Source organism: Halichoerus grypus, chromosome 8 (assembly GCF_964656455.1).
Source record: "Halichoerus grypus chromosome 8, mHalGry1.hap1.1, whole genome shotgun sequence".
Classification (NCBI taxonomy): domain Eukaryota; kingdom Metazoa; phylum Chordata; class Mammalia; order Carnivora; family Phocidae; genus Halichoerus; species Halichoerus grypus.
The window spans coordinates 77,376,366-77,388,677 of record NC_135719.1 but is presented as its reverse complement, the minus strand read 5'-3'; the positions used below and the strand labels follow the sequence as shown (position 1 = coordinate 77,388,677).

General features: G+C 45.1%; 1 protein-coding gene across 1 annotated transcript in view; it reads right to left on the bottom strand.

The window, feature by feature from the left end:
* The window catches only part of RYR3 (ryanodine receptor 3), a 503,714-nt gene that overhangs the window by 79,934 nt on the left and 411,468 nt on the right, over nt 1-12,312 (bottom strand). Inside the window, 7 exon segments of the mRNA XM_078053421.1 lie at nt 1,059-1,140; nt 2,546-2,784; nt 5,077-5,137; nt 5,528-5,577; nt 9,068-9,189; nt 10,363-10,430; nt 10,986-11,101. Of these exon segments, the coding sequence (XP_077909547.1) occupies nt 1,059-1,140; nt 2,546-2,784; nt 5,077-5,137; nt 5,528-5,577; nt 9,068-9,189; nt 10,363-10,430; nt 10,986-11,101 (738 nt within the window).

The window sequence follows — 12,312 nt, the reverse complement described above, 5'->3', positions numbered from 1 at the left end:
TTCCACTGCGTAAATCTGAAGCTCTCATTGTCTTTAAGTGATTCATGAATCTGGCAACATCCCATCTAGCAAGTAGCGGAGTGCTTGGAGGAGATGGTACAAAATGGAAAGTTTTTATAGGAAGAAGAGTGGGACAACAAAGTCAGAAGCCAAAGAAAAAAAAGGAAAGTTTGGTCCAGGCTAGGTAGCTTTCCCTTAGGGGGAAGACCTGGGGGTCTTATCCTGCAGATTACCTCATCTTCCTTTAGGGGATAGAGGGCCCTTGTGACAGATAACCTCATTGGCACCTATTAGAAAACTCCTGACTTACCAGTTAAGATTTAGATTTCTGCAGGAGGTTGAAATTGCAATTAGGCGGGCACCCGGGTTAAGTGTCTGCCTTTGGCTCAGGTCATGATCCTGGGATCATGGTCTTGGGATCGAGCCCCGCGTGGGGCTCTCTGCTCAGCGGGGAGTCTGCTTCTCCCTCTCCCTCTGCCCCTCCACCCTGCTCGTACTCTCTCTTGTACTCTCTCTCTCTCAAATATATAAATAAAATCTTTAAAAAAAAAGAAAAGAAACTGCAATGAGGTTAGGTATTAAGCCCTGTTTTGGTGACTTGGCCTGGCCCAAGTAATGCCAATTTGGGCCTGTGGTTTTCTTTTTAACTTAGCTCCAGAGAAGTCATAAATCTCAATAGCCTCATTACATTTTAATATTGCCATAAACATTTAATGACCTAGGCTCAAAATCACCATCCCATTTCAGTGAGCATTTTGATTTTGCTGTACTGAAAAGATGTTTTTAAGTGTTGAAAGACTGTAACATTTTTTTTTTAAAGATTTTATTTATTTATTTGAGAGAGAAAGAGAGAGAGAGAGAAACAGCATGAGAGGGGAGAGGGTAAGAGGGAGAAGCAGGCTCCCCGCTGAGCCGGGAGCCCGATGTGGGACTCGATCCCAGGACTCTGGGATCATGACCTGAGCTGGAGGCAGTTGCTTAACCAACTGAGCCACCCAGGCGCCCTGTAACATTTTTCTAAGCCTTGCACATGTAAGCCTCTTTTGTTCACTAATTACCTTTCAACATAGATATTCTTTCCAGTCCCAAGGGAGTAGAGGCTGCACAGTATGTGGTAGCATGAAATCTGCACATCACCTACTGGAAAGAACAGAAAAGAGCAGTCATTACCATGCTTCAATCCCAGCACTTCACCTCGGGCACAAGGAAAGGGTCCACCAACAGAAAACATGGCATGACCCAGGAGCTAAAGACAGTGCATGCACCCCGCGCTGCCCCCCCAGCCCTCCCCGATCCCCGCATGGTATAGTCCCTTTCTCCCCAGATGCTGGTTACTGAACTGGGGGAGAACCCACTAACAGAAGAATGCCCTCCACTGAGTCATCTCTGTTCCTTTGCGGGCTTTTGATGTGAATCACATTGCTTCTCAGGGAAAGAAATCATTTGACCAATGAGATCCATATGGGATTTTTTTTTTTCCAGTGGGGGGGAACACTATAGTTAAGTTTTACATATAGTAATATTTCCTTCCTGTGAGAGGAAGAATGCAAGAAATCTGAAGTTTGAATGAGTCCTTTGTTAATTTCCTAGGAAGACATGTAGAACGTCCCTACCTCTTTAGAGATAGACCAAAATTTCTCATGTCCACCTGTCCCAAGTTCTCCGATGGACATTTTTCAAAAAACAATTCAATTATATCATGATTGTGCCATGTTTTCCTGAGGGAAGGGCATGTTCCACTTAGGAATCCACAGAGTTGAATCCATCGGCTACATGCCCCTTCAATGTCTGGAACTCATAATAAGGCAGGGACTAATTGAACATAATGAGAACTAATTTAATTTTTAGGTTTTCAATAAGGAAGGGCATTCTTTCCATGACATGACATAATGAGTTTGGATGCTCCCCCATCCCTTTGCCCTCCTCCATGGAAATAACTGATTTTCATTTGTTCAGGGATATAGCACTCACAGTGTCAGCTATCAACAGCTGGTTAAATTGAATTAAATCATGGGCCAACATTTAAAGTGTGAAACTGAGCTTGATGGCAGAATATTTGCTCTAGGGGCTATATGTGGTACTAAATGCAAACTGAAATAAAACTAACTGACTATGGTCTTCTTCTGAAGGCTCAGATAATGAAATGTTAGCAGCTTTCCTTTGCTCCTGGTATCCAATGAATAAATTAGGGCTTCTTAACAGGAAAATTGGTATCTGAAAAACCCTGGGAGCGAACCTATATCCCCTGCTGGATTACTCAGATAACCTTTTCAAATTAAGTGGGAACACAATGGCTGACAGCTAAGCCAGTGGGTGGAAAATTCTGGTCCTGAATAATAGTGGGGAAAAGATGAAATATTATATACTCAAATTGGAGGATTTCTCCTCCTCTAAGTATTTACTATTTCATTTTTAAACCTAAGAAGAAAACAGCATGGAATAATTATCGCTCTGTTCTACTTTCAAGGTCAACTCAAGTGAATGAGTCACACACTTCTTATCTGGGGCCATGTGCATAGAAATCCACAATAGTAATAGGACTCACAGAGTAAATCCACCCCAAACTGATGTTGAGCAACGTGCTCAAAGATGGATGTCAGGATGGGGAGCAGAGCCACCGTGGTATAGTTAATATTCTGAGACACGCCTTTAATCTGTGTTCTGGAATGGGTAAACTTCCCCAGCTTCAGGTTTTCTGAAGTCTTCTCTAAGTCTTCTGCAGCATTTTCAAAGAATGCTCGTAACCCGGCCTTGACCAGCTCTGAGCCTGACTTCATGACAGTCCTGTAAGCAAACGATGTTCAAGACCAGAAGCATAATCATAATCCAAACCTTTGGCCAACCCCCTTCTTGAAACTGGTGACTTGTAGTTTAACCCGAGCAGACATTTGACACTCCAGTCAACTGAAAACACTGAGTCGGAAGTGGAGAGAACAGCTGGCATCCAGGGAGTCACCTGGATCACACAATCCCAAGGGGGGGCTGACAACAGGATGGTCTTCTCTCTTGGATGGAATTAGCACTCCACTCTTCAGGAAATACAGAGGAGGGTTTAGAATGAAACTGAGTTTAGTCATCCTTTATCAGTATAGTGTCCCAGTTGGCTACATTCCTCTGTAAATATCTTTTTTTAAAAAAAGATTTATTTATTTGACAGAGAGAGACACAGCAAGAGAGGCAACACAAGCAGGGGGAGTGGGAGAGGGAGAAGCAGGCTTTCCGCAGAGCAGGGAGCCTGATGCGGGGCTGGATCCCAGGACCCTGGGATCATGACCTGAGCTGAAGGCAGACGCTTAATGACTGAGCCACCCAGGTGCCTCCCTCTGTAAATATCTAATTAGAAGGAAGGAGAGGTGAGTTTTTCTTAGAGTTAATTACGGGATAAGCTACTTTTATAAGGAGTAGCTAGAAATATTAGCTCTCCCATGATGCAGGACCTCTTAGAGAGAACAAAGAAGTCACGTGAAATTTATATTTCTATTAGCTTGCAGGGATGCCCTAGCTTGGAGAAGGAAAGGGAAGAGGGACAGAAAGCCCCTTTTAAAACAGACAGCTTCATCAGACCGCTGGGGGTGGGGGGTGGGGAAACAACTATAGATTGTGCCCTGTGGGAATGGAGATTAGCCTCCCCTCAAAACTATTTTATAAAACTTAGAATTGGAACAAAGCTAACAAGTCAACTATTATTTTCCATATTTCAACATCTTATTCACAAGATTATGACAGGCTTGCTTCAAGGACAGATGCTTTTTATCTACAGCATTTTCAGGATAATCATCCAACCAACCAGAAAAATAAAAACAAAGAAATGAAGTCAGTGAGGTTTGCTCCTAGCCTGTAAAGAATCATGAGCTATCTTCCTAACTTTCTAGTCTTGGGTTTTGTCAGGAATGATTATCAAACATGCTGACCTGCATTTAAAAAAAAAGGGGGGGGAACTCTCTCCCAAGGCAGTCTACATGCACCTGGGAGTCAAGATTTCTCTTCCTAGCTGCAAGGGATCTGAATCCTCTGGGGTGCCTTGGCCTGATCCTATGAATTTGTGCTGTCCTAATATCACCATGTTTGTTTCCTGTTCTAGGGGTGTAGACCCCTCAAATCCCCTTTAATTATCCTTAACTTTTTTTGGTAACCATTCTTAGTTGGTAGATTTTCATCTTGTGGCCACTCCTTCAGTTGGTTTCTCTTCCGCATACAGTCCTCCTCCCAACTTTGACAAGGGGCTCTGCTTGACAAGTGTGTGAAAGAAAGCTCCCTGTCTGTCCTTGCCACTCCTTCTCTTCCTCATCTCATCAGATCATTTACGCTTATATTACCGGAACTTACACATAACATTTGTTAAGACTTCTTTCCCTTTCAGCCATCTTTCCTGCAAGACCTTCAGGCCATGGGTCCAAACACATCTTTGTCTCTGATATATATATATATTTTAAAGATTTTATTTATTTGACAGAGAGAGAGACAGTGAGAGAGGGAACACAAGCAGGGGGGAGAGGGAGAGGGAGAAGCAGGCTTCCCGCTGAGCAGGGAGCCCGATGCGGGGCTCGATCCCAGGATACTGGGATCATGACCTGAGCCGAAGGCAGACGCTTAACCGACTGAGCCACCCAGGCGCCCCTGTCTCTGATATTTTTATCACATAACCCTGCACCTCCCTCCTTGGCTGCTTGGGATTCAGAGTGTTACGGTTCCCCTCTCCCAGGGTGCTTATGGCCTCACCACCCCATCAGGTAGCTAACTCTTCCTTTTTTTTTGGTGGAGAATGAGGGACAAAGTGGCACTTTGCTCTATTACATATTTTATCTTCTGAAAGATGAATTTCTCAGGAAGAGAAGACAAGAATTGATCAAATGCTCAGCTTTTAGCATGCAGTACATGTCATGACAGTGGCTTTCCATCATGTGAGTGGAGAGATGGAGAGTACTAATGTCAGGCTAGATTCATCTCCTTCCTCTCTCCCCCCGGCCCCCAGCTCCTGCCGCGCAGTGACACCTCTTCTCTTCTATACAGTAAGTGAGAAGAGGGGGTCAGAGAGTGAGTCTTGAGAAACTACTGGAAAAAACCGGGCAGACTTACCTTGTGTCAAGTGTCTGAGCTAAGATGTGAAGACAGCTCACCATTGTAGTAGAATCGCTCCCTAGAAACAAAAATATCACCGGTGACCCCCCAAACCCTTCAGCCTGTCTTTTAAATGCAATCTTCTCAATACGCACAAACTGCAGCCCAGCATAATTAACCACCAACACACGAAGGGCCAGACCTCTGTGCGGGGACAACGCATTTATCTCTGGCCTGACACATCTGCTCTTTGATGGATGTTAGAGGCAGAGCTTAAAACATTCATTGGTGTGGAAAATTTGAGCTCTTAAAGGGGCAGAGAGGTCATTTATCATACTTCAGACCAATTTTCTATGGCAAATTTAGGTGACACCTTCGTCCTAAGGCTCAGGTTGTCTGCAGGCACAATGCAAGTTAAGGATAATTATAGGGAGGAGTGAGGCTTTCAGCAATACTTCTCTTCACTTACCAAAGAGGGAAATCCTGTGTCGAACAAGAGCAGCGAGTTTGCAGAAGAGGCTGAAGCAGAAAAGAAGGCGAGTGGGAAAGGCACAGAAATCCGAGGACTGGTTTGTACCCTCCCTCCCCCAGGCCCCCATGCTTTATATCAAAGAGCGCAGAATGGATCTCTAGGAAAATGCACTGTGTTCCTCTCCAAGACCCTCTGGACCACACTAGGAAAGTCTGTGCTCCCCGCTGTCTTGTTGGAGAGTTGGGAAGGCACCTTGGAGGCAGCCCCAGCCTCACAGAAAATAATCCTTCTGCAACAACTGCAGTATTTTGCAGTGACCAGGTTATCGCAAACCGTCCCTTGCTATAGAGTACCATGTGCTGACACATTCATCTGGATGACATTCAGGAATACATGAGGATTCTGACAGGGATCGTGCATGTTCCACTGTTGCAACAGACTGCAAACCATTTTGCAGCCTTCACTGGAGGTGGGAAGCTTTAGATGGGAGGTGGGCAAGCAGGTGGGAACAGAAGAAAATGAACGGTTCAGGGACGGGGGATATTGTGTTGGACAAAACCATTTTGGGAAATTGCTTTTCTCTGTCAATTCCTATTAGTCGATGGGCCTGACCGAGTGGCTGTCCTAGCTGTGCTCCTCCCTGGAAGCTAGAAAAGCCCATCTGCTATGCTTTTGGTGCTTTTTGACCCTACCCCATGCTTTCGCTCATCTTTTCTATCATGGAACCCCTCGGAGGTCCATCCGTTATCTTAGCGTTCTGCTTTCTGCGGCATCTAGTAGAGAGCCTTGTGCAGTTAGGAAGGAGCTCTATAAATGTTTCTGAACATGCCACTGATGGACCCTTACCCACCATGGCTACGACGTGACCTGTACTGTCAATGGCTCTGGGGACGAGGCTGCTCAGAACTCTGACCCTATGTGACACTGGCCCAGCAAGAACTTTGTAATGCCTTCAGCAAGCGGTCCTTCCCGGTGGAACACAGAGGGGAAGGTAGACTAAAAACACCTGCTACGGGCCAAGGGCTTCTCAAGCTGAGACCGAGCTGAAGTCCATCCCAGCCTCTCATTCATAGCTTGTCGAGGGCTTCCTGACTCACACGGGGCAGAAGTCTTTTCGGGAACAGCTCAAACGGAGAAGAAACACATCCTGAGTGTTGGCGGAGATCAGAACTTGCTCACCTTTATGTCCTCAAGTGTTGAATCACTATACTGTACACATGAAACTAGTATTACACTACAGTTTGTTAACGGACTGGAATTTAAATAAAAACTTAAAAAAAAAACAACTTGCTCACCTTTAAATGGTTTTCAATTAACACCCTGAGTCCACTGAGCTGTCTACTGGACAATCAGAGCTAAAGTCCCCTGTGGGCAGTCATTTATTTCTGCAGTGGGAATAAGCTGGAAACCCTGGCCTAGAGCTTCAGAGAATTCAGAATAAGTTAACAGAAATTTGACAGCCTGCTAGTGTGAAATTAAACAGGGACTGCTTTTTTGCTCTTCCCATTGTGTCCACTTTTTAAAGAGCTATGTATTTGATTAAAAAAAAAAAAAAATCATGGACCTGGGGGAGGGAGAGAGCCTGGAGGAACATGAGCCCCGCGGCTCTGCTATGACTAGCTGGGCTGTCCTGGTGAAGCCACTTAACTGCTCTTGGGCCTTGGTTTTATCATCTGTAAGTAGGGAGTAATCACAAGATCCTCTTAGTTTTTAGAATTAGGGGCTGATCAATGCAGATACTTCCGGTGAAATGCCTCAAAGCAGACACATGCTCTGTATAAATACAAAGTAACATTTTTCTAACTAAAGCAGATGGTGGAATTGTTTGATCCTAATACTAACAGGGTTCTGCTTGCTGTCAGAAGTGCTTGCCCAGGCATGCCAAGGCCAGGACCCGAGGTTTTCAAAGGCCCCTTCTTGTCCCCTATGGGGTGCATAATAGAAGCGCTGTCCTTAGCCCAGTGTTACGAGGGGCCAGAGTTCCCAGGTGCCTCCCCATCTCAGAATTTGCAAGTGACAAATCAAAGGGACCACAGGGGAGAGAGTATGGTAGCCCTGGTGATTGGCAGCAGATGCAGATGGGGTGGGGAGGAGGGGAAAGACGTGGACAAGAAGGGTCTGGAGGTGTGAACATTTGGTGCAGATGCTACTGCTTCTGTGGGAGGGTGGCAAGCACACCGGTGGATCTGGGAGCTATTTGCAAGGCTGATCAGATGCAGCTTGTCTTCCAGCCGTGACAAATGGTGCCTGGCTGAACAAATGTTACATTTCCATGAATTAACAATCTCACAAAAATAGATGAAGAAGACAGACACACCTGCCCTCTGTTGGATTGTCTGAATATCTCACTTTGCCCCTCATTTCCTGAACTTCTTACAAAATATACCGGTACATCCTGAAAATATTTAGGAAATCTTTGGCTAGCAACTGATGCTAAGTGCATCTCATTTTGATAGCATGGGCTCCTCCTTTCTTAAAAAATGAGGTTAAGTAATGACTGCAGAGAAAATGGCACTCCATGCGGCTAGAGAGGACTTTCATTCTTGCCCTTACTTACTACCTGGGTCACTTCGGGCAAACCTCAGTGTCCTCATCTGTAAAATGGAGAGAATATATAGGCAGTTCTTAGAGCACGGTGATGGTTCACAATGATATGCAAGAGTTACTGCCCACTTGTGTAAGGAGGAAAAACCAGCTCACTGTTAGCTCTGGGCTTAATAAGTGTTTGCTAAATCCTGAGGCTGACTGTCCTCACGAGGATGGTGATATTTAGTGGGTGGGCCTTTAGAAAGTACACTGTATGCTGTCCACCATCCATGGCTGTTAGGGAAAGAGCTGACTGCTTCCAATATAATTCTTAACTCTTTGCCATTTAGAGGTCTAACTCATTCCCTGTCATTCCCAATCAAATCCGGACAAGACCAGAGGAATGGTGGAATCCATCTTTTAGCCTGATCATAAAGCATCCTCTTTGCTCTCCTCTCTCTTGAGGTGCCCACATGTTATGCCTACTGCAAGGAGGATGGAGGCTGGTGCTCCTGAGGAACTTTTTTTTTCCTATTTGGAATTTTAATTGAATTGTGTTGCTCTGGATTTCAAATATCAGATCACCCACAATAGGACTTGTAAGATTGGATTCTTTAAAACAAATTTAAACTGAAAAAGCCTGATAAGAATGGGATTGAAAACAGCATTAATCTGTTTCTTCTCAATGTTGTGTGTTCGCTTGTTCAAGCTTCAGGATTGATTTCGCCTTTTTCTAAATGTTATTTCAGGATAAAAGTTGATCTGAGTACATAAATTTTTTCCAAGCCCTACTGATACCTCCAAACAGCGCACTTCTCTTGGTTGCCAAAATAATACAGAGATAAATATGAATATAAGTACTTTCAAAACCAAGATGATAACCAAAACCTCTGTGCTACCAATCACCAGGCCACAGTTCATTTCTCCAAAAGATTCACCATTGAGGCTCTAGGAATCTGGGGTTTTATACAAAGCACATCATCACCATGGCCTTCTCTTTCATAGACTCACCTGGCCACCATTTCTTTCTCCTTATGAGAGGCATAGCCGCTGCTGCTAAGGGGCTTCAGGGGGGATGACAGGAAGTAGAGGTGGTGATTGGTGAAGTACTGGTCAACCAGTGGGAGGAGAACCTGGAAAATCCACCATAAATTAATTTCTAGGAAGCTAACCAAAGCCCCTCCATTGGTTCCTTTGAAAAAGTTCATTTTCCGTGAGCAAAAAGCCTCTGAACATAGGTCCTGGAATTTCCAGGAAACTCTACCTGGTGGATTGCAGTTTCCAACACATTTTCCTCTCATACACCTCAAACCAGAGGTCTTGGGGATATGGGAATGGAGAAGGCTACTGACTAAGGGTCCCGAGAAATGTGCATATGGCTGAGTCAGCATTTTCAGGAGAGTCCGGTGGTACATCTGGGCTTAGTCACGCCTTCTTGGGCACGGTGTCCAACAGGATCACTTGGGGCCTAGCCTAGCACTACCAACCTTGAGCCTTCTGTCTCTGCTTCTCAGGCGCAGTTACCCCGAGGCCTCGCATGCATTCAGTCCTGAGTAGGGTTCTATGGCAGAGACTACTCCCTGGTACCCAAATTCATTCTTCCCTTCTTTCTCTTAGCAACAGAAACCCCCATGTTTTAGCTGGGCATGGGGTCACCCAGCTAGAGAATGCATCACCCAGGCTCCCTGGCAGCTAGGTGGATCTAAAAACGACAGAATTTTAGCCACTGGGATAGCACTTTAAGAGAAGCAGCTTGGGGGCACCTGGGTGGCTCAGTTGTTAAGTGACTGCCTTTGGCTCAGGTCATGATCCCAGGGTCCTGGGATCGAGCCCCGCATCGGGCTCCCTGCTCGGCTGGAGGCCTGCTTCTCCCTCTCCCACTCCCCCTGCTTGTGTTCCTGCTTTCACTATCTCTCTCTCTCTCTGTCAAATAAACAAATAAAACCTTAAAAAAAAAAAAAAAGAGAAGCAGCTTGTCTTCCTCTCTCCCTTTCCCCTTTCCCACAGATGTGGTACCGGTGAGACCATCCGGACCACACCGACACACAGCACACTTGAGGAGATGGTGGAGTACCACGAGAGGAAGTAGCTGGGTCTCCGGGGTGACGGTGTGGAACAGAGCGGGCTGCCTGCCTCCTCAGACCACCTACCTGCCTCTGGATTGTTCCATAACAGAGAAACACAGGCCCATGTCATCGAAGCCACTGGAGTTTTGGGTATCTTTGTGAGATGAGCTTAACTTACACCCTAAATTGTACAGATTCTAAGAAGAAAATAATTTGGTTTAAATGCAGGGAATCACTCACTTTGGCAAAGAATTTGATCTCCTGGTCGTGGGGAGACTTTTCCGTTTTCCCACTGCTGACAATGGCTTCTACAAAGACAAAAGTAACACAAAGTTGGCCACAGTTAAAGGAAACTAAACCAAAAACAGTCACAGCATTTTAGAAACAGAGCGGCTTTCCTGAGGGCCATGGAAGGGCCATTTGATTTTACAAAGTATCTTCTATTTTACAAAGGACTTTCTCACTGTGCTGGTTAGTTGTTTTCTCGTGTCAATTCTCTCAGCTGTTTCACTACCCTTTCCTCCACTTTACTGACAAGAAAGCAGCTTCAGAGAGGTTGAGTCATATGCCCAGAGTCACAAAGAAAAACAATGGAAAAGTTACAATAGGACGAGTTATATGAAAAATGACAAATGGCTCAATCAAACCCTGAAACCAAGGATGAAACAGATTTTTTTTAAAGAGGGGGACAAAATCTCAGCCACCATTCCCCCCCCCTCCAAAACCATACGATGTCAAAATGAATCACGAACAGCTACAGTAGGAAAGCATCATCCCTTGATAAAGGAATGCCACATTCTTTTTGAGAGCACGAAATATGAACGGAAGCACACATTTGGGGGATATGTCACAATGATACTTACCCAAATGGGCAATAAACTCTTGGGCGGAATCAACATATTTCAGGATCTTCTTCAAAAATTTATAGGCAAACCTCTTTTCCATGGAGGAGGCATCCAGCTCCATATCCTTCATACCTCTAGGTTGGAAATGGGTAAACCCCAGGAAGTAACAGAGATGACTATGTGACTTTGGAGCATCAGCAATCCTATCTGTGTTGACTTTACTTTCCAAAAGTTAATGGTTATTCTGGTTTAGTGACCTGATTTATCATCTGACTGATATCCCCTTGCACTTGGAACCTGCCTCTGTGAGCACACAAGACCTGAACTAGAATAATATCTGAAAAGATTTTTCAAAATATCTTTATCATTCATTCAACAAGTACCAAGCAGGGGATAAATCAGAGAAGCAAACAAAATCCCTGCCTCCATGGAACCTATATGCTAGACACACATAATATATAAAACAAAGTATAAATTATGTGGAATGCTAGAAACTAATTAGCATTATGAAAAAAGAAAAATCAAAGCAGTATGAAAGGGGGCCCAAGAGTGGCTGAAGGGGGGAGGCAAGCAGACTGCAGTGTCACATGGGCAATCAGTGCTGGTTTCATGGGGAGAGGACATTGGAGTAAAGGTTTGAAGGAAGTGAGGAGGTGAGCCATATGGACGTCCAGGGAAAGAACTTTCCAGGCATATGGAGCGGTGGTGCAAAGGTCCTGAGGCAGAAGCATGCATGCTGAGTTGAAGGGATATGGCAGATACTAGTGTGGATGGAATGGAAGTGAAAAACATGAGGTGGTTAGTAAATCATTAGGGCCCTGTGGGCCATCCTCAGAATTTTGCTTTTGCTCTGAGATGGGAAGCTATTGAAGGTTCTGTATAGGGGAATGACTTACACTATAAAAGGATTATTTTAGTTGCTAGGTTTAAAACTGACTGTGGAGGGTGGGGACAAGGGTTGAAGCAGGGGGCCCGGGGCAGAGGCTCTTTCAGGAATGATGGTGACCGTGTGGAACGGGTGAGAAGTGGTCAGATTCTGAATATCTTTTAAAGGCAGAACCATCAGGATTTCCTGAAGGATTGGATGTGGGTTGGGTGAAAAGAGGAGTCAAGGGTTTAGGCTTGAGCACCAGGAAGAATGGGCTGTCATGGAGTGATGGGGAAGCTGAAGATGGAGGTTGGAGGCGTGGGTAGTGGGGAACGAGTTCTCCTTGTTGACGGGGCTCTCGCTTCCTCGTCTGCCCCCCAGGTGCCCTCCGTAGGGTCTGGCACGTGGTAAATACAGCTACTAGGATACGTTTGCTGAATTCAACGATCTTCTTCCTTTTCCCCCGTATTTCCTTGA